Genomic DNA, 27,302 nt, shown 5'->3' with positions numbered 1-27,302 from the left:
AGCAAATGATTGTCTATATAAACACTGATTGGTTTGGTAACAAATAAGTCAGTGGATAAAAATGAACAATTTTGATGATTGAGTAATTGTCATCAAAAAATGTAGCTCAAGCATTTGCAGATTCCACCTTCTTAAATGGGAGGATTTGCTGCTTTTATCCCTTTTATATAATTTTGAATTGAATCTTAAATAAACAATGACCTTAAACTTAAAACTTAAAAGAATATAACTGTCTGATGAATTAGTGATGAAAATGTTTTTTAGTTGCAGCTATTATATCACAATATGGCTAATTTATGTAAACTCACAAAGTTTTCACAAAAACCTGATGAAATTTAGTTTTTAAGTTTTTAATTATAGTTTGCTTGCATTTATGAATCAGCAATTAATCAATTAATGTTTTGAGTGTACTTCATTTGCCAAAAAAGAACTTAGAATGTAAAAAGTTAAAGATTAATTTCTCTGACTTTTGAATTTTTCAAATTTTCTATAGATATCACAATATCTTTATATATTACTGTTAATGGGAATTCTTTTGGCTACAATAAGCCTGTTGTGAAAATACAATATTGTGGCAGCCCTAAGATTTATACCACAATAGAATTCCAGAGTACCATTAAACAATGTTTTTATTACTTCCCAGCCCTATTAAACAATTTTCACAGCGGTCATTTTGATAAGTCTTGGCAGGAAATACACAGGTGTCAATAATAAAATGAATTGAGAGTTTGTTTCAATTAGGTTTTAGGGCCTTGTTATTGTGCATGCTGCCTCACTGACATTAGGTCACTACAACACTCCAATGGAGCAGAGCTGTCCATAAAATGTTATTTGTAAAACCTGTAGTTTTTCTGTTATGACAAGTCTAAATGTAAGCTGTAAAATAATAACTGTCTAAGTTGATTCAGACCTTTTTAATTCCTCTTTTGTGTATTTTTCTATTTTCCTCAGGTGGTTTTGGGGATCCAGTGCGAGCTGCGGAGACAGCTGAGGAGTTTCATCTCTCTAGACAGGTTGCCTTTGGTCTCAGAGCCTGTCGGCTCCACTTGCCACAGACCAACTCGCCCTCCTCCCTTTGGTTCCAGACCCTCTCTTCTCGGCCCCAGCATCCGATTTGCTGTCTCCCACGGCCGAGTCAGCGCTGAAGTCATCGGTGTGGCCAGTGAGGACAGCCGCCGTGTGGCGGCCATTTTAAATGGTGCCGTCCACTTGAGCGGGCTGAGCTTCACTGTGCATGGCTGTGACACCCACCACTTCCTCCAGTCCCGGCCAATCGAAGAAGACCTCGCCCTGGGGTTGGGAGTTGGGGGCCGTGTCCTAGAGAGCGGTGTGAACGTGAGTGTGTCCCAGATGAGCGCTACGGTGAATGGCAGGACTCGACGATTCGCCGATATCACTCTCCAGCAGGGAGCGCTGTGCCTGTGCGTGCGCTATGGCGGGAACGAGGAGGAGGAGAGGGCGCGGGTGAGGGAGGAGGCGAGGAAGAGAGCGGTGGATGGGGCATGGGAGAAGGAGAAGAAGAGGTTGGATTTAGGGGATGCAGGGAGCAGGGCATGGAGCGAGGCGGAGAAGCAGCAGCTGCTGTCCGGAGGACGCGTTCAGGGTTACGACGGCTACTACTCCCTGCCTATAGAGCAGCAGCCGGAGCTGTCCGACTGCCCCTCCAACATCCACTTTATGACACTAAGCGAGGTGGGGGGCAGGTAACAGAGACACATGAGCAGCCCCCCACCCCACCAAAGACTGCCTGTTTCTACTCTACTCTGATTTGTTCTACTGTTTCTATACTGTATCAAAAAAAGAAGACGACGACAACAAAGAAGAACAAGAAGAGAGATTGGGGGAAAAAAGATTTCCAAATGCCTTTAATTGTGACAAAATGATGGTATTTTATTATTATCGTCCAGTTTCTCCAATTTCTAACAGTGGCACAAGCAGTGTGGTTTGGCTGTGGCTTTGCTTTTTGTATCCCAACTGGCCTGGGACTGACTGACTGACTGACACACTGACTGACTGACTGACTGATGGACTGACTGTCTGTCATTTGCTGTTTCAACACTGTTCATCATTTTGAAACTCACTGAACTGTAGAGATGAAGACTTTAGGATTGCCAGTGAATAATCCTCTTCACAACTCAAATCAAGAGCTCTCCGGTTGCCATTTGAGTTCCTACATGGTTTACCTCGGAAATACTATCGTTTACATATTGTGTAAGAGAGGCCTTGTCGACTCTGACACTCCCCTTTAGAGAAGGAAACCTCATGGGGGTTTTCCACCTCTGGTGTGCTCCAACAGTAGTTTGTATGAGTGTGTATACTAAAATCAAGAATGTACATAGCCAGTGCTTTCACACTGAAAAAAGTGCTCAACTGGAAATTCTGTTGTTCATAAGTAAGTGTCAGTATTGTTAATCAATAGAAAAACAGTTACATTTTTGCAAAGAATTATACATGGCTATAGTAAATATTCTCGCTGAAAAATCTGACTTTATTGGGTTACAATGCTGATTAAAGTTATTATGTGTGAATTACCAGATTGCTCCCTGGGATTTCATAGGCATTGTTGCTTATTATTTCTCTCTGTGTCTGCTCTCCCCCTCTCTCTCTCACGTCTTTTCTGTCTCAGCGCCTTCCCTCCACACATTTGTTGTGCACTCTTTGTTCTTGTTTCTGGGAGTTTGTAACTTTCAAATCTGTGCTGTCATTATCACCCATCATTATGGCTCAAACTGAGATATGCATGAGGAACCTGCGTCTGTCAGAAGAGAAGAAGAAGGAGAAAGAGAGAGAGAGAAAAAAATGCACAGAGGAAGGGAAAAAGAAATGTGACAGCTGAGGCTCAGCGAGTGGGTGGTGAGTGCAGAAGGGGCAGGACCTGGAGTTGGCTGTGCTGTTCTCTACAGCTTGTCTCCTCTCATTAGGAAATGCCAATCAGACTACATATGAACCACTTCCAAGCCTCTCCCTACCAAAAAAAGTTAAAAAAGAAAGTAAAGAAGTTTTTTTTTTTTTTTTTTTTTAATCTAGCTACCACTAATCCACCTCCCCATCCGTCTGCCTATCCCCCGCACGCCTCCCTCCCACCGTCACTCCACCATCTGCCCACCATTAATTGTTTGTGTTTCTCTCCTGGGCTGCGGATGACAGAGACGCACAATGCATATGTTCTGACTGCGAGCAGGTGATATACGTTCCTGACTAGCACTTTGCTGATCAGCTGCGATGCACCTTCCCTTCTAAACCATATGCTCCGCTAGATACTGTCCAACCTCATCTCGGCGCTGAAAAGATGGAGGGTCCGGTTGCTAGGAGACCACTGCACTGAAGAATTGTGTGCGCTGAATGGATGCTCTCTCTTTTTCTCCCTCTGTTTCTCTATCTCTCCCCCTCATTTTTTTCATGAGAAGCCGGTAATGTCAATCAGATGAATGACGGACCCCCACCCCACCCCCACCCCCACCCACTCCAGCAGTCAGCACTCTCTCCATGGAAATCAGTACTTCAATATGTCAAATTGAATTTTCACTCCACATTATATGTCAAGACGGAGGCTCGGGTGTGTATGGCTGTGTATGCATGACCTCATTTAAAAGAGTTGATTTCAACCAATATCATTTATTTTCTTTGCCATTCACACAACTGAATTGAATTAAGAAAACAGAGCACAATATTTGTTGTCAACTTGCGTATGCAGTAATGGATATTAATGTGTGAGCAGCTGAATATTTTACATCACATCCCTGAAAGTTATGAGGTGCTTTCTGTGCCGCATATGCAGAGAGGAAAAAGAAGAGTGGAAGGATACTGAGATCTGAGTCACTGCAACAGTCTTAATGACTTGAATGTTAACAAACAGGAGCTGCTTAATTGGAAAAAAAATGACATGTACTTCAGACGCAACAGGCAAAATGCAACAGTAGCATCACGCAAAGACACTATTTTTGTTTATAATTAGGTCAATGGTGAGCTAAGGGTTTGCCCCTAACCAAAAGCTTGTCGCACCTCCTTCTTGTTCCTGTTTTTTTGTCCCTGAGTAGCATGTGGTGGCACCGGCTGCTGCTGCTGCTGGAAGCAAGGGTTTGGACTGCTGTGTGTCTGCGACAGGCTATTACTGGGCGTCTGCGCCTCTGTGTGTGTTTGTGCTCGACTCTGAGCGGTGACAGGGTAGAGCAGAGGCATGGCAATTCCTTGTCCAGGGCTTCTGGAAAGCTGCTATCAAGTTCTTGATTCGCCGGAAATATCGTTTCTGCACACCAGGAGTGGTCTGAAACACAAGAAGGAAAAAAAAAAAGGCGGAGGAGAATTCAGCATCTCCATCTCAGCATCAAACCCCACGGGGGGAAAATGAAGAGGACGGGACAGGACCTGCTTGAAATGAGCTCTCACAGATTCACCTTTATAGGAGACATCAGATGCTCTAAAAGTAGAGACTGCGCAAAGGGACCAGCCAATTATTTTTTTATATATCTGATCAGCTGATCCACACTGAGCTTGTATTCAAGACAATAACAGGACACATATCAGTAAATAAGATGATGCAAAAGACAGTCAATCTGTAATAGCTGTAAACACTACTGTTGACCCAGATGGAAAATATACTCAGGGGGTTTAAAAGCTAAATTGGGAAAATTCAGTTGCAGTTGCCTCTGAAAGCATTCACTCCCCTGGGCTTCTTTTACATTTTGTTAGTCAACAAAAAGCATTTATTTTAGGATTTATGTGTGACATCTAAGATGCTTAAAGTATCCCATTATCTCCACAGCTTTACTTGTGACTGAACCAAATGGAAATAGCACAAAGATCGTTTTTAGAAATGATCTGTGGCCTAAACAAAAATCAAATATACTGTTTAGAATTTATCTTTTTTTGCAACAAAGATTTTATGTGTCTTATCTGACAGTTTTCCTTTTGGCTTTAGCAAAGTTTAACTTTATCGAGAATCTTTCAGGGAGTTCTGGATTATTTCTAATTGATAACGCATCAATTTTCCTCTATGCCCAAAGCTGTCAGTTTAATATTTAATATCTCTAAACTATAAAGTTTTAAACCTATAAAACTATTATAATTTTGTCAAGTAAGGACTTTTAGAAATGCATTATGTGTTTTCATTCAGTTCCATCAATCATGCAGTGGGAAATTGTGAGAATCTTGTTCTCTTGAATGCATTTTAAAATCATTTAATCAAACGCAGAGAGCACTTCCCACAGTAAAGCACTTTGGATGTTTCTGTCTCCGGCCACAAGTGTTACCTCTGTTCCCAAGAATATTTCATTAAAGTGACTGATATTGCACATGAATAATGTAAACTGTTATTGAGCTTGTGGTGAAATTCATGTAATTCAGGTCCTCTTCCTCTATCTGCTCGCCTGACGCTGTCAGTAAAAATGAGCGAGGGTAAAATGTAGTTACAACAGCATGTAGCTTAGTTGTCTGAGAGTGACATAGCCTTCAGATGTCTCTATACATTCACATCTCTGGGTGTTTGCCAAACCTCAGTGCTCAATTACATATCCCATCAGAAATGCTGTCAAATGCAATTCAACGTTTCCCATCTCTGGAGTATATGCTGATGCTGTGGTGTCTTAAATTTGAGTTGGGGTTGGGGAAGAACAGAGACTGTCTCAAAGGGTGTTACTGCTAAAGGGGAAAAAAAAAGGAAATGCAGCCTTTTCTCAGCACTGTCACTGTTCGCCTCAAATTCACAGCTTGCTGAATTAAGCTGGCACCAAAACAACCTCTAGAAGTAATAAACACCAACCAAAGTGAGGCAGATGTGCAGCTGTTCTGCTTGTTCTGTTAAGGTTTCAGGGTGCGGAGAAAGAAAATGGGGAAAAAAGACAGAATAAATAAAGCAAGAATAAAAGCAAGAAATAACATGAAATGTCTCACTTCTGCAGCCCATGAGCCTGCGTCGTCCCTGTGCAGTCTGTATGTGTAGACGTATCCACTGCACCTGCACACACACATGTAGAAACACACACAGAGTCACCTTTGACCTAGAGTTCATCTTTCAGTTTAATGAAATAAGTGTTTGCCTCCTACTGTCACCGTTAGTTCTCCTGTGGAACTCCTATTCACTCACTTAAAAATAGGCCACCAAATATTTTTGGTTTCGCCTAATACTCTGTTGGTTAGTTTATCCCTTTGTGCTTTTGTTTTCTTAAATGTGAGAAGATCAGTAATCTCTTCAACTGTTGAAAATAAGGTTATGTGCTGATGTGATTGTTGAGGTTTTTGGTAACGGCCTAAAAGGAGAACAATCCATGTTTATACTCACAGCACACACAAGCAGTAGACACCCGGCACCGAGTCACTGTTGCGCACTAAGTAGCACCCATCCCGGCCGTCCTGGGCCAGTCGCCTTTCCCCTTCTTCCTTGCCAATGGGTCCATGGTAGACAGCCAGGTTTTCCATCACAGCTCCTCTCCAGATCTGCTTTCTTCTGTGCTCCCAAGTGTCAACTCTCTTTTCTCTCTCTCTCTCTCTCTCGCTCTCTCTCTCTCTCTTCTTCTTCAACTTTTCACTGTGTGCTGTGGCCTGGGAACACAGGTAAGGCAGCTGTCCAGCCTCTCATTTGATTTTCGCTTCTTGCTGTTTCAAATGTCTGTTTGGGAGCCTGAGCTTTGGCGAGCAAGCTCTCAATTTTCCACCTTTTTTCACAGAGACTGATAGCAGCTCTGCCTAACCTCTAACCTTTCTGGCTTGGTGCTGGCAGTCTTCCTCTTTCTCTATAAGACAGACATATATGTGCGCGCGCACACACGCTTAAAATGTGGGTTTGTGTATCTCTCAGGAAATGATTGTATTTTTCAACAGGAAATAACTTCAAAGATTCTAACTGAATATTTCCACAACAATAGAAAGCACAAGAGAGGGATGAAAAAAAGGCAATACCAACCTTTTCACACAGGAAAATGTGTATTGTGCGTATGCAGTGACTTATACTGTTTCCAGCTCAATTATCTAGAGGCCTTGCTTTGTTTTCTTATTAAGAGACGTTCGCTTACACTGTCTGTTTCCACCACAGTTTCCATGAACAGTGATGTGCAGAATTCAAGAACTTTACCGACAGTCAGTAAATACAGCAATGTAAAATCACAAGTTAGTCCTGCATTCAAAATTCAGCAAAACACACTTATATACAAATATAAAAAGTAAAAGTATTTGTTCTGCAGAAAAGTGGCCATTGTGACTGATAATATGTAACATATGAAAATGTTATATTGTCATTTATTTGTAAGCAGCTGTTTACTGTTATAACTGGATGAAGTCGCACTAGTTTAATTTAGGTAGTTTAATTTGTATCAAATGTTTGGACTCTTCTCTGACATGTTTTTCTGAAATATTGGATCATTTTACCCAGAGCATTTAATTAAATTAAACCATCTGACTAACAACTGATAGACATCCAAAGACATGATGAGAGGCCTCACACACTGATTTTATTTGTTTTTTGTTTTTTGTTTTATTATTTTGAGAGGTTTCCAAGCAAATAAAGCTTGGGAATCACTGTTTTAATTAGGGACAAGCATAATCTAAAAATTTACTATAGCTGTCAAATAAATGTCGCAGAATAAATAAAGTACAATATTTTCCAAATGTAGTGAAATCTAGTGAATACAAATACCTCTTGAGTATATGTATGTCTTTGTTATTTTCCACCACTAGAAAAATTTGAAAAAGTATCTTTAATGTCTTTACTTAGATTTATAATTTAAAGTTTGTCACCTGCTGTTTAAAATAACTGCCACCACTTTCTCAACTCACATTTTCTCACATCACACGTCCACACTGTAAAACACACGTGCTCAATCATGTCACTGGTCTGTCTCTTATTAAACATGTGTCAAGGACACTTCACACCTGCTCTGAAGAACAGTGAGACATCAGATATAACGAAGCTCTGAGCATGAACATACTGTGGAGAAGTAACAAACTCATCCTGCAATCTGTCTTGTCAGTCGGAAAGTTCTGTTTGTGTCAAATTAAGGATCTGGTGATTAAAATATTGAATGTTTGTGGCAATAACGTGGCATGCAGATTTCATCAAGGTGATAGCACAGCATCTGGTATTTAATGCTCATCTGTCATGTTGAGATGTTTATTTTTTTGGTTTCAATGCTCCTTCCTTTAGACCACAGCTACAACCATATGAAGTCGTCCAGACCACCAAGTGCTCCTCTTGAAAGAGCCCTGAGGAAGTCAAACCTTGTGATTCTACCACCATACATGCTTTGAGCCTGTGGCGCTCTCTAATGCAGCATTTGTTGAGGATGTCTGTTTTTATACATTCAGAACTGTAGCCTACATGAGTCATCAGTCTGTGTCAGAGCCATTTTTCCCTCGGCTCAGAAAGATCATGAGCGGTGGGACTTAGGGGCTTTGTCTGGGTAAGCAGCCAGGGGCACCTTATTCACACTTCTACAGCACTTTAGTGCCATCCAGTGGCAAGATTTGGAAGACTGATGAGGAGTGAGCTACTGCAACAAACCTCAACTAAGAGCTGGGTACCATATTAATGTGAGAAAACATTCAGACTTTCTTGGATACAAGTATGAAATAGAGACAGGCATAACCACATGTCTTAAGGCAGGAACAAAAGCATTTCTAGCTTCAGCTACTCAATGTTCTTGTGTTTAATAATCTCACAGCCTTCACCAGTGCAAAACAAAATTACACCATAGTACATTGGCTCTCAGCTCACAGAGGCAGGCCAGGGTCAATGCAGAATGCTGTGGATCTATACTGGACACAAATAGCAGACAGAGATACATCATTGATTAGCTGGCTGCTCCCTCAACCAACACAAGTGGCCTGACTGGAATGCTTCATAAGGACATTAGTATGAGATTATGATATCTGGCCTTGATATGTACAGAATCTATGTGAGGTATTCTGGGACGGGAGGAAAGGGTGGAGGGGGTGGAGGGAGGGAGAGACCGAATGTCCATCTGCCAGGCCGACAGTAATCCCGGCACTCTCATTCCCAGGTGGGGGAAGCTCTCAGTCACAGCTGTTGGAGGGTAAGATGGAATAGGAAAATAAAATTGTAAATGGAACGGGTTTCACAAAATTGCTGCATGTGTGGAACTGAACCAAAATTTTTGTCCCAGTTTAGAAGAGAGAATTATATAAAACAAAAGAATGGCATTTTTTTTAGATAAATATTTGTTTTCTTTATTTCTTATTCAGTCAAAGAAATGCAATGATTCTTATTTATTAACTATCTTTTGAGAATAATACCAACAAATGTTACAAGTTACATGATTAAACATATAATATCTTGGTCCCAGTAAAGAACAGTAAAAGTAGTATTGTTACATCTGGTTAATAATTAGCCTTATATAGCTTTATCTCATCATTCCCTCGGTCGGCTCTGGCCTACAAAGCCAAAATGCAGTAACTACACATTTAGTCAAAAGTGAGTTGAGAGCAGATTCAGATTTGTTTATTTATTTATTTAGTTATTTATTGGCATTTGTTTTACCATATAAATTATTACTATGCCACAGAAAAGTATAGTCTGTAAGACTACAAACCCAAGCCAAAAAGCACAGCGTTATGCTAAAAAGCTAGCCATAGACCACACACTATATTTACACTCTCCTACTCTATTTCTGTAATTGAAAAAATATTTTTAACATTCACTATTGTAGCAATTATGTTTGTCATTCCATATGAATGAGACAGAAGCTAAATCTTACTATGATGAATAAACAAAAATGGTAATAGCAGCTAAACTAGACCTGCTAACATTAGCTTAGCTGATTAGCTGTCATCTCAGCCACTGACCAATTTGAAGGCTTTTTTTCTGTATCCTTACACTTACAATAACTGATTTTGTTTTGCCTACTCAAGGTAAGCAGAAAGAAGTTGTGAACATTGACATCATCTTTTAACATATATTGATATGGAGAGCTTATTAACAAAGAGCTGGTTAATATAGCTATAGCTTTTTAAACTGATAACAGCTGCCTCCTGCACCAGGACAGCTAAACAATGAGCTGAAACTCACTGTAAAGCTCTGTGAAGCTGAGTAGAGCTACAGATTCAGCAAATAATTTATCACAGAAAATGACCCTGTTAGAGTGTCACATTATTTTCACATTGTCATGTAGCTGCTGTAGTTTCTTTAAGACTGTTGAAAGCAAGAGTGTAAAATAATCTGCCTACAAAGGCATTACATCTGTTACATGGTTTAGATAACCAGTCTCAAAACTTTCAACCCTTTTTCTCGACTTCATCTTTTCTGTAGTTACTTTTTTTCTAGCTTTGTAAGGCAGAGTTGAGCTCTGCTGGAATTTTACTCCATCAATTACAGCACCAGTTCTGTCTCACACGTCCATGCTTATTGGAGTTCAGCAGTCATTTGACATTCATTCTTTGGAGTGTGAAGCCAGTGGACGGAAAGTTTTCTCTCTGGGGGCTGGTTAGGCAGGACCTGTGGGCTCCACAATCGCCAGGTCTTTCAGGTCACTGAGTTTTCGGGAGAAGGAGCTCAGCCTGGTGCTAAAGGAGCCCCTCTTTTGGCTGTGATCTTCCCCACGGGCCTTCAAACAAGCACACAGGCCCTTACAGAGGCCCCCGAGACGGCCCCGGAAATGGTTCCCAATGAAGCAGTAGAGCACAGGGTTGATGGCTGAGTTAGAGAAGCCCAGACACAGGGTGAGAGGGGTGAGGTTGTGGATGCTCCAGTATACCCAGCAGCCGTCCAACTTGCCCTGGCTGTTCAAAACATCCATAAAGGTCACGCAGTGAAAGGGAAACCAGCAGAGGAAGAAGGCCAGGACCACAGCGGCTACTGTCCACAAAACCCGCTCCAGCCCTCTGCCCTCCAGGGCTCTGACCCCACTAGAGCTGGGGCTCACACACGGGGTCGGGGGTCTCTCTGGTTTACTGCAGCTCTCCTGGGATTCCAGTGATTTAAAAGAGGGCATGCTGGGGGGGGTGTGACAGTTTCTGCATTCTTACCAACCCTGTATCAGCCAACAAATGTCGACCAATAGCACAGTAACAACAAGATATGACTAACAGCGGCAGGAGGAATCCCAGAGCAATCTTCATCCAGACCAGGGTCAGATACCACGTATGATCAGGGTAGGAAATCACACAGGCCTCCACATCGAGCCCACTGAGGTAGCGTGTATCCCTCAGAGCCAGGGTGGGGGCTGAGCAAGCACATGCCAGAAACCACACCAGGATGCACGTGAGCCGGGCACGTGTGGGGTCTCGTGCACTCTGGGAGCGGAGCGGATGCACGATGGCCAGGTAGCGGTCTATGCTCATGGCCGTGATGAAGAAGATAGACGCGTAGAGGTTGAGGTTGTGGAGCGCCCCACAGATTTTGCAGGCCAGCCGGCCAAAGGGCCAGCTGTAGCCCCGGGAGTAGTAGACGGCCCACAGCGGGAGAGACAGCAGGAACAGCAGGTCAGACACACACAGGTTCAGCATGAAAGTGTTAGCCACAGTTCTCCTCAAGGCACTGGCATGGGCCAACACACATACTGCCAGCGCATTGGCTATGGTTCCCAGCACGCAGATAACGCTGTAGATGGCGGGGATGACTGTGGTCATGGGTACAGGAGTCCAATCTGCACAGGGGGGGTCAGAGGGGGCAAGAGAGGCGTTCAGATAGATCTCTGTTGTTAAATAGGAGGTGGAGTTGAAAATGGAGAAGTCATTTGGGATTGCCATTATGGTACTGGATGTACCCTTGCGTCACACAATTTGACTTCCCTCCTTTCAGTTTTCCAAGGTCAGCTGGAAATCAAACAAAAGAGCAGAGCGTTTAAAATTCAGCTGCCTTTTATGGGCGAAGAAAAAGTTCTCCTACGTGGTAATCTTTAGTTGGCTCAAGTGTTTATTAGCTGTCCTACTTGATAACTAATCACAGCAATAATACATTACACCATTCTTAAAGTTGGGCAGTAATGAAATACATATGGAGGGGTTGTAATAAGTTGGCTGCCTCAAACATCTATTTTGTTTTAATGGCTGAAATAAGTTTTTGAAACATTTATGATTTAGATGAAAAAAGTGTCACCTTAATTTTCAATTTAATAGTTTTACAGCGACCTTAAAAGTCACTGAAACTGATCCTATTACAGTCCAGTGCACCAAAGGAATGCATTATTAATAACAGAAGAAACAACAAATAGAATTTAAAGCAGGGAATCAGTAATGTAGTGGAAATTACATCTTCAAATAACTTTTCTAATACCAATATAACTGGTAGAGAGTAACAGTAAGAGTAACAGTAAGTTTAACTGGTGGTAGAAAAAAGAAGATATGTATCATCAAATCAAACCAGACTTATGGAATAATTTGAATAATGAATAGCATGAAATTAAGTATTTAAAGAATTCATTTTACCTGGAGTTATTGAGTGTCCAGTCCAAGCAGTCAAGAGGTTTTCAATGCTTCTTTTGGCTAAAGTCCATGTCTTGACAATTGTTCCTCGACCCCTCTAAGTATCTACGTAAAATCTGCACAGCTGAGTACCCCAGACCATATCATGCCTCTGTGTTTGTGTGTGTGTGTGTGTGTGTGTGTGTGTGGAGAAAACAGATTGGAGGCTCTGAGAAACCAGATGGGGTTGGGGGGTCTTATAGCCCTCTAGAGCCTCATGATTATTGCACAACAGCAAAGTTGCTACACGTCACACCTTCATCATTACCGAGGGGCTGGACTTACCTGGACACAAGCCAGCCTTCAGAGAGAGAGAGAGAAAGAGATAGGCTTGCCTTCCCTGTTTTCAATTCTATCCCTTTTTCCTTCCTGCTCAGTTCTCTACCAGAAAAGGCCAAAAAAGAAAATCAAGTCAAGATGTGAGTTACAGTACAAGCTGCATCTCAAGTGACTGTAGACACACAACCATGTGCCATACCTTACTATAATGAATAGGACATCAGTGTGTTTGAGGTGTCAAACTTAAAGTACTAACTGTCCCCATCGGGGCCTCTGACCCGAGGAATGGAAGCTGTGTGTTAATTAGAGGAGTCTCGCACTCTGTGTCATATTCGTTCTACCAGCGGTCAGATAAGCCATGGGAAATATTTACTCTGTCTCAGCGGAAGTCAAGCCAGCCAGTGGGGCAGACTGAGGGGTGGGGGGTGGCTGGGTGGGGGCAGCGGTGTGGAAGATGAACGAGGAGGAGGACGAGCAGATACTGCAGGGAGTGAACGAGAAGATGAGAAGGGAAGAGGGAGAGAAAGAGGAGATTCCCTCCAGTGGTTTTTCATTAAAGCCTCTGGTGAAAGTTAATGAGGGATGCGTGCAAAGCTCTGAGACTGATTACATCACAGCCCCTTTGATCAACAGTTTTAAACATGCATCCATCCCTGTGTGTGGACGTGCACATGCGTGTGCACATGTGCGTCTATGCTTCGATACTTGTGCAACTGGATGTACTTAATCTCAGTCCCTGGCATGCACGCATCAACGCAGGGTGCTCGCATCTGTTTACATGTGTGTTCAGATGTGTGTGCGTGCACTCTGCTCCATTGAGTATCTATCAGGATGTGACATGTTCTAATAGCCGTGGGAAAGCTGACGGTGAGGATGACGGATGAAGGCGAGACAGAGAGCAGGAGATTATGAAGGCCGCAAATGAAGAGCTCTGTTGTTGCCTACTTGCAGAACATGAGAAATTGGGAATGTGCTGTATGTTACAGAACTGTTAAAAAGGGACAGTTATGCTTTCCAAAACGGAAACTTCATAATGCAATGTTCTTCCACTGGCATGCTGAGTATGTGCAGTTGTTCTCATGCACACACACATACCCACACATACAGAGAGAGAAGCCAAGGACCCTAAGTCATGACATGCAACAACTAAAAACAGAAATTTATGGTGCGATGCAGGCCAACAGAAATAGATGATGACAGAAAAGAAACAAAACTATGTCTCTGCCTCCACATATTTTGTCATTTTCTGAACTTGAGTACAGTCATGATTTGCTTACCAGTTGCTGCTACTTTATGCTTCCACTTGACAACATTTGAGGGAGAAATAATGTCGTTTTTACGCCACAAGATTTATCTGACAGCTATAGTAACTGGTTATGTTGCACACATACAAATTGTGATATTCTGCATAATACTTTTATTGTTTATATATAACATAAGTACATTTTGATTCTTGCTTCCACTTAAAGGTGCTATATGTAAGTTTTTGCTATACCAACATAGCCAATGTTAGTGTTAGCAACTGTTTACTTACCAGTCTAGAAGAAATGGAAGTAGGAAATTCAGCATCAAACTTAATTACTTTACTTACCAAGAGCTGTCTCCAGAGGTAGAAAGCAACACCAATATTAACTCTTGTTTTGCTTCTGTTTCTATCACTTCTTCTACTGAAGTTAGCATGCTAACCAGCTAATCAGGCCCATCCCATCTCATAATACCAGTTTGAAAAAGTAAGTCACTGCCCTTAGTCCAACATGAGAGGATGAAGAGATAGCACTTTTTGTCTTGGAAACGGAAAAGGTCTTCAACCATTATGACCACGCACTCCTGGCAAGAAACAAGTAGGTAACATTTTTAACCATGCTAGCAGAAATACCAATCTGGCAAGTCTGCCACTTTAGCACCATCATCAAGTCAAACTTTAAATTTGTCCAGTACTTGGGTTGAAAATGTAATGACATTCTCTTGGCCTCAGCTGTACATTATGTATACTGTTGATTAGCAAATGTTAGCATGTTAGCCTCATTGTGATCATGCTGTCATGTTGGTGTTAGCAATTTGCTTGGAACACCATTATGTCTATTACACCTCACAGAACCAAGTTGTAGACTCTTAGTCTTGCTAGTACAGAACTTGTAACAGAGCATTTTTAAATTGTGTTGTTACTACTTTTACTTCAGTAAAGTGGACACTACTTCTTCCATGACTGCTATAACCCTCACTGATACAGTGAAAATATCACAAACATTCATAAGACAGACTGTTACATACATTCAGTCTATCTTACTTTCACTTGTTTTATCTCAGAACTGCCTCTGTTTGCCATCCTTTGACCTTTGTCAGCATTTGGAATGGTTATCGCACTTTATCCTTTTTTCAATCAATTACATTGGCTTGTAGAGCACACAGATACTTGTTTCACTTTTTAGAGCGTTGTTAATTCTACTACTAAAGTCAACATCTGCTATGTTTTTTGGCTGTTAGATGTCACGCACAAACTGAGAGGCTGCAGTGATTAACAGTTTGAGCATGTGTGGGAGTGTATGTCTGTGCATGCAGTAGATAAGAAGAGCAATGAAGCAAAGAGCATCAAACCTCAACTTACATCACAGCCCTTACTGGACATCAACTTCCAAGCCAATTATTTTTTCTGGATTAAAAGCATGACATTTAATTTCCTTGCTACCGTAGTTTGTCAAAAGTCTCTTTTTTTTCCCCCTCTGTGCTCATTAAACAAGATGTAATTATTATATAACAGTGGTGTTGTTGCAACCAAAAAGTTAACACAGCTTATATATCAGTGTCTGCAAAATTGCCAAACTAATTATTTCTTTTTAATGAATAACACACACACTGACTGTAAGTGTGTATTATGTGTGGTATGCTTCCGTTGAACGGAAAAAAACTACCAACATATGATTTTATCTGCAGGCACAGGAAACTGCACAAAAACATGCACACACTGACCCACAGAGACACAAGATATGTTCAAGTAAACATGGACAATATTCACAAACACCCTTAAATGGCTTATGTAATTGTGTTGTTTATATTATTTGCTGATAAATGTGCCATGTGTTTATTTGATGGTGGGGGTCTCCCTCACTAGCTGGACCCTGGGAAGATAACCAACGCAAAGCCATAACCCTCTGTGGAAAATCTGGCTCATGGTGGGTGAAAGGTGAAAGGTCAGGGTTGTGAGCCCCACTTCCTTTCTGCTGGTCTAGAAAAAAAAAAATCTGAGACTTCTGCACTACATGACAGAGTCCACTAACATTAGTTCTCAGGACATTGTCATAAATGCTGCTTGTGTGGGATGCTGTATGGAAAGGGGGCCCCATATGTGGAGGGGGCCCTTGAGAGAGGTGAGATGAGGCTATTCCAGGCTATTCTTAGTGTAACATCTTGCTGGGGTGGGCTCTGAAACCTCTAACACTGGCCCCCAGCTTATAGCAACAAGATGTCTGTCCTTCCTAACAAATTGTGAGAAGAAAAGACTGAACAGATTTCCAGCATTCCCACTCTCTCTGTTCTATTTTGAACTGATTCAATATGTTCCATGTGGTCTTATTAACACTGTTGGTGGATGAAGATTCCAGGACACAGAGTTGTTTCTGGAGGAACTTTTTTTTAATCAGAACATTTTGTAGTGTTTGTGTAAAAAAAAAAAAAAAAAAAAAAAAAGCACAGTAACACCAGCCCACAAGTCCCTTAATCCCTCAACACAAACCAGCAGCACAAACTGTAGCTCCAATGCTACAGGAAGCCTGGTTCCCATATGTGTATTTTTCTCCATGTACAACAGGAAAGAAGATGAAAAAAGTATTGACGTCTAATTGATCTGACTTCTCCCTCCCTTTTCTTTCTGTTATACACATATGTGAGAGTGCGCACACACACACACACACGGAGGGTCATGACTCTGGTTGACCTCATGCAGAGTTTATGAGGTCCAGGGAGCTCTGGTTCCTCTGAGGAGCAGTAAAGAGGCTATAAAGATGTTAGAAGATAGCCTGGTCCCTCGGCACAAACTGTGTGTGCTCACAGAAGTAAGCAAAAACATGTGGCACCAAAAATATTTTAGAAAGTATACATGACATTCTCAGAGTACACATGCTTGTTACTCAAACTTTCAGAGTTCTTAGAAATAATCATTTCCATGACTAATGCTTGCTCAACATACTGTACAGATATTTATCATTGACATTTGAATGATTTTAATGTCCTAGCTTTTGTTTCAGGAAACCACAAAGACTGTATCACTTGGGATTAGATTTAATAGCTGTTTGACAGTTAGATTATGGAACAAGGAAGCAATCATCATCTGATTTAAATCAAATCAGTTTCTCGGTTTAACTTGGTTTAAATAAATTAGTTAATTATATTCCAACAACTCTGTCATGAGTATATTGGCAAAGTGGTGCTTTCTAGCTAAATAGGAATGTCGGCATGCACACTTACAATGTTAACATGCTGATGTTTGGTAGGTATACAGTGGTGGAAAAAAGTTTTTGGACACCCCATGCATTTGTGAAATATTGCAATAAGAAAGTTCTTCAGAGACAAAAATGGCTAAAACAAGGAACCTAACGCAGGAAACACGCCTGATACAGATTCTCAGCCAGGAAGGGTACAGCTACCATCAGATAGTCAGGAAGTGCAGATGCAGTCCTTCAGCAGTTGGATACACTCTGCAGAAATACAGATGAACCAACAGTTTGGAAGACAAACCAAGATCTGGGTGTCCAAGGGTTTCTTCAGCAAGAAATGACCGCATCCTGATACGCATGTGCAGGGAAAACCGCCGAATGACATTACAGGAGCTTCAGCAGCAGTGGTCCAACCAAACTGGTGTCCAGTGTTCCATCTGCACTGTACGTGTCCGACTTTTAGATCATGGCTTAAGGCTACAAGGCTGTCAAGAAGCCCCTGATCAGTGAGAGACAGAGGTTAGCCCGGTGTCGTTGGGCCCAAGCACACAAGAACTGGACAGCCAGGAATTGGAAGAAGATTCTGTGGTCAGATGAGTCCAGTTTCCAGCTTTATGCTCCTCCTGATAATGTGAGGGTACACAGAAGGCCAGGCCAAGCATTATCTCCAGCATGTACAGTACCTACTGTCAAGCATGGTGGAGGCACTAATGGTTTGGGGATGCATGAGTGCTACTGGTGTTGGTCATCTCCCTGTCCTCCCTGTGGCTCATTGAACTCTTCCAAGTATTATCTCAAAACCCACATGCTCCCTTCTGCACATGCACTGTTCCATCAAAGTCAAAACTGGATGTTTCAACAAGATAGTGCCTCTTGCCAGCTCAATCCCCAGACATGAGCCCCATTGAAAATCTGTGGTGGATTATCAAAAGGCCTGTTTCAAAGTGTAAACTAAAGAATTTAGAAGAATTAAAAGCAGTAATTCAAGAAGAATGGGACAAGATTACCCCTCAGCAGTGTGAAAGGCTTGTGGGGAACATGCCAGCCAGGATTAGAGCTCTACTGCGACTACTAAATATTAATTTGATGATGTGATGGTTGATTTATTTTTTGTTCAGTTTTGAACACATTCTGTTATTTGTTTACTTTGATACCGACAATGTTGAGAACTGACATATTGAAATTGTCAAGAATTTAGTTTTGTTAGTTTTTCTTGTAAACAATAAACAAAAAAAATATCATTTGTATTTGTTTGTGTCTGTCTAATGCAGCCACACCATCAGATAATTGTCAAGATATTTCGCTACAAAATAAAAATGTGAACCTCTTGGTGATGCTACAGAAGGGCATTTACCAAAGTCAGTAAGATCCATTCTCTGGGAACCATAAATGTTTAACCGTATGGCATGATGGTCCACGCAATAGTTGTGCTCCTGGCATAGCAGTGTTGATATGGGATGGGCACCCCAAAATGGGACCCATAAAAAATCATACACATTTAGCATGGACATCCCCAGATTCATTGTTCTTCAACAGTGTAATGTTTATGATACACCAATTGATACACCAATTTGATGTTATGATCTCATTAAAAAAAAAAACTGTGAAATGTCCTCCATTTTACTGATGATTTTTTTTTGGGATGATAATAATAAACAACTTGAGTTGTGTTTTAGGAAGGGAACCTTTTTGTGTCCCACTTTATTTGCAGAGGTTTGGAAGAGGAGATATCGTTCTTTACTTGCAGTGTGATACAGTATGTATGTTATGTTCATTCACTGGCTGCAGAAAATATTTTTACCCTCTCATTTTTTGCACTAATGTGTTACAGATTAAAGTTTTAATGCATTGTGTTTTTGCCCATCTATCTACATTCAGTAGCACACAATGAAAAAGTGAAAACATGTTTTTAGATTTGTTTTGCAAATTTATGAAAAATCAAAAACTGAAATGTCTCATTTACAAAAGTGTTCAGACTCTTTGCTGTGGCACTCCAGATTGTGGTCAGGTGCATCCTCATTGCTTTAATTATCCTTGAGATGTGTCTAGAACTTGACTGGAGTCCATGTGTGTCAAACTGAACTGACTGGCACAGTTTAGAAAGGCACACACCTGTGCATATAGGGTCCCACAATTCAAACTGCATGTCAGAACAAAAACTATGCACTTAGTTGAGAAGACACATCATAAATTCCTGAAAAATATAGATTTATTTTGAGTTCTTAAACTCAATAAGTGAAGACAATTTTTTATGTAACAAAATGGAGCAGCACTAGTCCATCTTGTACTCATTACCAGCACGTGCGGCTAAATTACAATAAATAAAAGCACAATGCACTCATGACTGTAAGAGACGTAGCACAAAAAACTGTAATTGCTAAATGACAAACAGAGAGAAATATTCGCAATCTGCCATCTGTGAATTAAAAGACTTGTAAACAGTTGTGGGTGTATTTTTTTCTGTGTTTCAGTCCTTCCACAGAAACCGACTGCCACTGCTTGCTGCTACAATGCAAATGTACTTGGCTGTTTTCTGTGGAAATATAAAAAAAAGAGAATGGAAATCTTCATAAAAGACTTCATAACTATACTTGCTTTCAAAATGGCAATTTACACAGCATAATGATATAGAGTGTTTATCAGTCTGGATGACATATGAGATGGCAGTGTGGGAATGAGGTTTCTCCTGTGGCCAACTGGTCTCTCAGCTCCGCGTGCTGTACAGGTCTTCATCCTCTGGGCTGGACTGGCCAAAGTCCATCAGAGAAGGGTCTGGCTTGAAACCAGACCCCCCTGGAGGGCAGTAAGAGAAATACAACACAGGATTATCAACATGTTTACCTTGAAAGGGGATTGAAAAAAATCATATTTTCTAGCATGACAATGAATGCATCAATTGAACAAACTTCATTTACTAGGTTACAAAATTAGAACTGGTTAAAATAAAGAGCAGCAGAGTAAAAGCCACAGTTTCCTGTCAGAGTTTCTGTGACCACACAACAACTGTTAACTAGTTCCTCAGTAAAAGAGAAAACTGGTTCTTAGAAGCATACAGACTGATTGCACTTTACTGAATACATATGAAATTTGTCTTGCACCACAGGATTGGAGGTAAGGACTATTAAACCTTGCACTCAGGCTGACAATTTGTCTACATAGATGCAGCAGTGGGAACACAATGACATCTGATATGGACTTTCAAAATAGAATAGGATAGAGGGGTAGATAGTGTAAGATGATGTAATTTATAGAACTGAAGTTATTCAAACCCAGTAACTGAAAGCACAGATTATAATCTGGTCAGAAAATATACTGTGACATGTGTTATGGGTTATAAGTTGCATGTAAAACAGTGAAAATAAGCCACAGAGACCTGTGTATGAGGCAGACAATGTGAAAGCTCTATTTGATTATTAACACATAATTTATATGCAAAGATAAAGCAGAGCTCATTCCATACGTACATAGTTTTAGAGCAAATTAACTCCCAGATCAAGTCTCCTAACCAACGTGCTCTCATACTAATACTTAAGAACCATGTAAATAAATAAATCAATACATACTGTTCTACCAGTAGAGTCTTATTATTCACCAGTTACAATCCATAAATATTTGGCTATTTGTTTGGAGGCTACCTTGTCTTGGAGTACACATGACTTCTGCAGCAAGATACAACAGGAAATTTATTTTCTAAGGAGGCTGAGTTTATTTGGAGCGAACAGATTCTCTTATTATTTTCTACAGTGTCATGCAATATGGGATCACTGCATGGCGAAATTGTCTTTCTGTTCATAATCAGACTGTCTTGACTGTTACAAACTGTGAAACCAATGCTTGACTTGAGTTTTCTGACTGCACACTCATTTACTCCTCAATCTATTATACGATTATTATTATTCAAATATAGAGAAGCTGGAAGATGAGGTGTAAAAGTTAAACTGCTCTAAGACTTCCAATATCTACCTGTCCATGTCTAGGAATGAAAGTGCTGTGGTTTTTTAAACGTGTTTCAGAGTTGGTTTGTGACGCACGACTTTCAGTGGAAGTTGAAAGTCTCAGCTTGCCAAAAGTCTGGATAACAAACATCATACCTGTTAACAAGAACAAGAATTCAGATGCAGTGCGTGCTTGTGAGTCTATGTGTTGTGATAAGCCAAATAATAAACTGGAGCAGTGTGTGTAGGTGCAGCAGTTGTTCACCGTACCTTTGTTATTTTCTGCTGCAGGCTGTTCAGGAGGTGGTGGTGTGAGTGTTGGGGTTGGGGTCTCCTCCACAGCAGCAACCGGTGGCCGGTCAGCTGACTCTGGCTGAGCAGTGGGTTCGGGCTCAGCTGATTCAACAACTGGCACTGTGGAGAAGTCAAAATACAACATGGGGTCAGCAGCAGGGATGTGAACTAATGAGTTTCCACCTTTATTACAACTGTTGTGACCTCAGACTAATATTATTAATAGTGATGCTGTTAAGAAAGTTCTCATTTGTCCTCATATGTACCTGTCCATGTTTAGGAATGAAAGTGCACTATGTGTTTTTTTTTTTTTAAGCGTGTTTAAATAGTATGTAAGGTTGGTATGTGATGCATGACAAGTAGAAATCAAGTCTCAGCTCATCAAATCTCTGGATAACAAACACCAGACCCATTAACAAGAACCAGAATAATAAGAAGAAATAACGGAAGAGATGCACAAATATCATTTCATCTTTCATGAACTTTTTCTAAACGTTTATTGGATCATTTTTAGTTGTAGGAGCTTTCAATCCACGTGTCTAACAAATAACTCTGTACCAACAGTGATTTTCCAAGGGAGAAGATACATTTTAGCATCACTTTAATCTTGCATTACTGGTGCATTTTCTGTTCTTTATTGGTAGTTTTCTAGTACCTGCTGGCTCGTCTGAGGCCTTTGGAGCAGTTGGTTCTTCAGAGGAAGAAGTGGACTCTGGTTCTAAGCTCGCTGTGGACTCTGCTGGGCTGGATTCATTTGAGATGTCCACAGGTGCTTCTTTTGTGTCTGAGAGCTCCTCACTCTCAACAGGGGCAGGTAGCTCCACAGAGGGAGGAACAGTTTCTGTCTCCGCTGGCACTGAATGTACCACGGGATCTGGACAGGAGAGAAAATACGGCACATCATCAGCAGAAGCCCTTGTGTGCTTGTGTGTGAAACATAGAGATGGAGACACAGAAGCAAGCAGACAGAGATCAATATCTACAACACCTGTGTTGGACTCTGTAGGGGCCTGGTCTGTGAGTGTTACTGATGACGCCTCCTTTGTTATGACAGCAGCGATGGTCTCATCAGAGACAGGAACAGACTCAGCTGATTCCACCTCTGTTTCTGGGATTGTAGCACTTTGGGATGAGCTGTCTGTGGTGGAGCTGGGTTCTGAGGCCTCAATCACTACAGGCTCTTGATCTGACACTGCGGCTGACTGACAACATGTATAACACAATATAAACTTTTAATTTCTAAATCACAAACCTTCTAAGTTACTACATACTACACAAATTCCAGTAACAATGCAGCGATCAAAGGCAAAGTGCTGGGAAAGGAAACGGAATATGACCTACTTTGAGACAGAGGGGATTTTTTCGGCAAGTAAATTATGCACGTGGAAAAAAACAGTGGGAAGAAAGTTACCATTAAATAGGCTGAACTGCTGTTTTGTTCTTGGTCACATACAATAAAACAGCTTTACAGTAGTTTCTATTTTAAGACTAGCTGGTTAAACTGCACGATTATTGTAAAAAATCTGTTCAGATACTCAAAATGACTGTTAACCTGTGGTTGTGAAGCAGCGATGTCTTTGGCAACAGGTTCCTGTGGCTTGGAGGTGAACAGCGAAGACGCAGCAGCACTGCTCCACTGCCCTGCAGAGTATACCTTCTTACCTGTCACCTGGCACAGAACACAATAACAGCATTAAACTCTGAAAATAAAGAGGTTTGTAACTGGTGCTGATGGAGTTAACAAAATGTCCAGAATTTACCTTAAACACAGCCACTGCTTGAGCCGGGTAGCACACTGAAGCTCCTGCACTCATCAGGCCCAGTGGAATGGCTACTCTCTTAAAACGAGAGCCTAAAACAAAGTTTTACAGAGAGGAAATTCTAATCAATCAAACTTGGCACAAATTAGATAATGAAGGGCAACTTCATCTGAGACTGCTGTATTCACAAAGGTCTCTCTCTCACACACACACGCACAGTTGGTAAGTAACACAGGTTAAAGCTGTGTTGTGGATCACAACCCTCTTCTCAACCCAGTCTTAGTGAACAGGTTTCTATATTCTAAATGAAAACTTAATTTAAAAATATTACTGTTTAAATGTCATAACCCCAAGGAGAGAGGCAGAGAAAGGTTAAGACAAAAAGTGTGGAGAGAAAACTGAAATAGAAAGTCTGCTTCACTTGTTTCTTATGTGTTATATTCTTTCATACTTCTGTGGTTTCTTAGCAAGCTGTAAGTTAACTGTGGTCTGTGAATGTTGATCACCAGAAATTAATTGGTGACAGCTGTCTCACATGAACGGGTCAAATTCAGGTAAAATGTGCATAAAATAGACCTGTGTCATGCCTGCGCCTACATTATGAAGGTGTTACGACATATAAGACAGTTTAGATTTGTGGTGGTGCAGTTTCCTACAAAACTAGATGTTATTTCCCCTGCGTACAATGGTGTAATACATTTTTTTTGTCTTGTTTGCTTTTACTTTGCTCAGATTATGACCTTAGGTACTCGACTGATATACCATCAAAAATAACATATCATATTGGTAGTAGTACTGAAAGTTTGAACAACACCCAGCCTTATGCACATTGGAAAATGTAAGGTTTTATGATGATTGTATGTTTAAATACTGTGATATGATATGACACTACATGATTATTGATGATGATACACTTCAAAACGTTTAATTGTGGTTCGTGGTAAGCACTGTAAGCACTTTTAAATGGATTAGATTAAGAGGTATCAAAATAATTGTTCCCAGCAGGCCTAAAGTGTTTGTGATGTAGTGACAGGGGATCAGATTACCTTTCCGTGCCAAGAACATGCCAAGCAGGCCAGCCATGGTGATGGTGCCAAACCTGGGTAGAAAGCCTGGGGGAGGGTCTTTCAGGTAATAGTATACATCTAGGAACGAGGTAACACAAGGACACAGTCAGATTTGAGCTAGCATCTGATCATTACAGCTCATATTGTGACTTTAACCTCTACACTGGCAATAGCAGCATTAGAGATAATAATAATAATTTTATTACATGCAGTGTTGCAACTTATGGTGATAGTGACATGCAAAAGTGCATTTTCTCACAAGAATATCACAAAGAAACATACACACACAGATTCCTCACTTTGCCTTCAAAATAGGAACTGTGGCCTATTTCACAATTTACACACATCACAGTAACATCATTTCTTAAAAACGTTTATTAATACTAGTAGTCTATATAAGGCCTGCATATAGTACATGAGATTTGTTTTTAGGATGTCAATATAAACCTAAGTTTAGGGCACCATGACTTTGTTAAATACATATCAGAAATTTTATATATTCTGTGTCACTGCTTTGTATGGATGGAAGAAGAAAAAAAATGGTTTCAAGTTTTATGAAGAGGGAATCTTTGCTATGAATGAGACCTTAAGGTACCTACTGCTGACTCACCCTGTCCTGCATGGTACAGATTAACAGTTCCATTTTTCACAGACACACAGGCACCCTGAAGAAAACAAAGGACAAAACTGACATCATTAACATACTTTCAAGAAAACAACTATCTAGACATTACTGACACAGACACATCTGAGTCAGTGTGAAGTATTTTTTCCCCAGTAACAAACTGTCATATCTCCTTGCAGCAAACCTTAAAGCTGTGGAGTGAACTGCATCAACACTATTTCCTGTCTGACTCCTCAACTTTGCTGTTTGCAAAATCATACCTGCACAGAGCACTTGCAAGCACGTGGGATTGTGCTCGGTAACCGCAAACAAGAGGAACAATAATCAGGGATGGAAAACTAACATTGCAGGTGCAAGATAAGACTTTTTTGACGTGTTTTAGGTGTTGTTCCATTTATATAACACATCCGTGTAGGGTTTATTCTGTCTGTGTTTAAAGTGTCAAGACAGGAAGTGATATTTATATGTATGAGCTAATGCTGTACTGGGTGGTGTCTGACAACTATAATGCATTCTGATATACATCTGTAGATACACACAGCAAAATCCAAATACCTTTACAGCCTGGGCAAATGGTAGTATGGTCTCTCTAGCTGTGGTTAACCCACTCTCAATGGCACCCGGCCTCTCTGGAACAAACTGTGCCTGAGCAGACCGTGGCAGTGGGGTGTAGATATTCAGCTGGGGACAGAGGCAGAGTCACCATGTCATTATAAGATGCAACAGTTCAGTGAATGGCAATGAGTTCTCTCATAATAAATCTACTGACGTTTTGGGACAGCTATACCTTTTCTTGAGTAACCAGCCCATCAGCGGGGGCTTCGCTCACAGTGTACACACGGATGGAGGCTATTCCTAGCACCGTCGGGACGGCCACCATCACCACCTAGTGTACAAATAAGCAGATTTCTAGCTTTAGTAGCTGTCAGCTCATAGAAACAACACAATCCACTGACAGACAGATGACTCAGTGAATGAATGAATCAGTGGTGGAAGAAGTAGATCCTTTGCATAACCAGTGTGAAAGTAAGAGTCACGTAGTCATAATTTCAAATACATTTTAATAACAAATCTAAAGTTAAAATACTCACTCTGCAAAACTGCCACTTACTCAATGTATTATATAATTACGTACTGTATATCATATTTATGAAGCACTGACACACAAGCTGCATATTAATGTTGCAGCAGGTTCAGTTGGAGCTCATTTTAATGACTTTGTTTACTGTTGCGTACTTTAAATTATAAGCTGCATCATATTTTACACGATTATAATTTATCTTATATGGAAAACAACTGTGGCTGTCTACCAGCGTTTGTCTGTCTGTAACGTTTGTCGAGTCAAAAGTACGTCAAAACTGTACTTAAATGCAGCGCTTAAGTAAAAGTATTGACCTATTTTCACCACTTACACAGACATGTTTTACAGAGATGGGAAGTTTAAATAACAGCCATCATTACAACGTGTATAACTATCAGATATTGTGGATAACTTGCAACAGCGGCCAGCTAAGCTAACTAACTAAGCTAACCTCTAACTGTACAAACTGTATTTTAGCCAACAAGGCCGGGGCTGACAAATAATAGGATTTGTCACCTGTCGCAGAAGCTTAGAAGACTAATAATCACATGGTGGGAGAAGTGCTACTTAAACATAACGAAGCAGTGCTGTGTAGTTAGCACTAACTCTGGCTAACACAGTGGACACACAGTTAGCAAAGCTGTTCTCATACAGCATAAATGTCTGGAAAGTCAGGTTTGCATAAACGGCTTCGGGCTAATTGGTGTTAACAGTACACTCGCATATTCATTGAAAATATACATTTCAAACACAGAAAACTTTGCCGAATTGGAAATGTCAAGCATTCACCTTGGCCGCCATGACAGCGCTCCTCCTTCTTCTTTGGACTCTGGTGAACGGCTCCGACTGGTCCAAACCACGGTCACTTACTGCCACCTAATGGCCTGAGGAGGCACGTGCACCAGTTTGGTGTTAAGGTGACCTCATCCAGCAAACATGTTCACTCAGTGTTCTCAAACACTTAGTATACTCAAGGTGATGATTATTTGGTAAATGTGCATGCTTTTAACTAAATTCAATGTTCACTGCAAGTCTGATGCGTTTGGTAATAAGGGAACTGGCCACAGCAACTTAACAACTATATTAACTAAGTTGAATCTGGTCTTATCACTTAATTTTGTGGCCATGTCTTGTAGAGAGGCTCTGTGTTAAAATCTAGTGTGCTCACATTGCACATGTTCCTCTCGCCCAGCATGACCCTGCACAGGATAAATGCGGGTATAAATAAAGGATGGATGCCATTAATATATGTATTGTTGCACATGCATATAAGTTACTCATAGAAGATATTTTTAGGTGGATGCTTATGAGGAGTGAGCAAACAGAGGTTCAGTTTGCACAAGGACATTTTAAATATACACCTTGGCTACAGCAGGAATACAACATAATTGTACAGCCTCCTGGTTTATGGGATGACCCCTGG

At 40.9% G+C, this 27,302-nt stretch overlaps 4 protein-coding genes across 4 annotated transcripts in view; 1 reads left to right on the top strand and 3 right to left on the bottom strand.

Annotated features, from left to right (window-relative positions):
• The window catches only part of tenm1 (teneurin transmembrane protein 1), a 161,143-nt gene extending 158,110 nt beyond the window's left edge, over positions 1–3,033 (top strand). Inside the window, 1 exon segment of the mRNA XM_051072179.1 lies at positions 952–3,033. Within this exon segment, the coding sequence (XP_050928136.1) occupies positions 952–1,707 (756 nt within the window). The 3' untranslated portion in view covers positions 1,708–3,033.
• A 562-nt stretch (positions 3,034–3,595) lies between these two features.
• On the bottom strand, positions 3,596–6,758 carry LOC108882764 (SH2 domain-containing protein 1A-like). Its single transcript, XM_018675442.2, is given in 4 exon segments — positions 3,596–4,197; positions 4,199–4,264; positions 5,890–5,953; positions 6,278–6,758. Coding segments are annotated over 4 exon segments (483 nt in total). The 5' UTR covers positions 6,415–6,758; the 3' UTR covers positions 3,596–3,981.
• Positions 6,759–9,437: 2,679 nt separating this feature from the next.
• On the bottom strand, positions 9,438–12,591 carry agtr2 (angiotensin II receptor, type 2). The gene is given in 3 exon segments (XM_051072178.1): positions 9,438–10,961; positions 10,963–11,760; positions 12,373–12,591. Coding segments are annotated over 2 exon segments (1,263 nt in total). The 5' UTR covers positions 11,695–11,760; positions 12,373–12,591; the 3' UTR covers positions 9,438–10,430.
• Positions 12,592–19,304: 6,713 nt separating this feature from the next.
• Positions 19,305–26,752, bottom strand: apool (apolipoprotein O-like). Its single transcript, XM_018675438.2, has 11 exons — positions 26,669–26,752; positions 25,586–25,684; positions 25,354–25,479; positions 24,784–24,838; positions 24,153–24,251; positions 23,107–23,198; positions 22,899–23,015; positions 22,335–22,548; positions 22,002–22,220; positions 21,323–21,466; positions 19,305–19,910 (listed from the first exon to the last, which is right to left on the bottom strand). Exons 1-11 carry the CDS (start codon positions 26,678–26,680, stop codon positions 19,822–19,824), a joined length of 1,266 nt encoding a protein of 421 aa, XP_018530954.1. The 5' UTR covers positions 26,681–26,752; the 3' UTR covers positions 19,305–19,821.
• Positions 26,753–27,302: the final 550 nt, after the last annotated feature.

Source organism: Lates calcarifer, linkage group LG8 (genome assembly GCF_001640805.2).
Source record: "Lates calcarifer isolate ASB-BC8 linkage group LG8, TLL_Latcal_v3, whole genome shotgun sequence".
Classification (NCBI taxonomy): domain Eukaryota; kingdom Metazoa; phylum Chordata; class Actinopteri; family Centropomidae; genus Lates; species Lates calcarifer.
The sequence above is the reverse complement of the archived record's forward strand: the minus strand, read 5'-3'. Positions and strand labels throughout refer to the sequence as shown.

Excerpts from the sequence above, each read along its gene's own strand:
- apool (XM_018675438.2), bottom strand. Across the intron at positions 25,480-25,585 it reads GGCTGGTTACTCAAGAAAAG|CTGAATATCTACACCCCACT; the intron begins GTATAGCTGTCC and ends CTCTGTCCCCAG. Across the intron at positions 24,839-25,353 it reads CATTTGCCCAGGCTGTAAAG|GGTGCCTGTGTGTCTGTGAA; the intron begins GTATTTGGATTT and ends TGTTTTCTTCAG.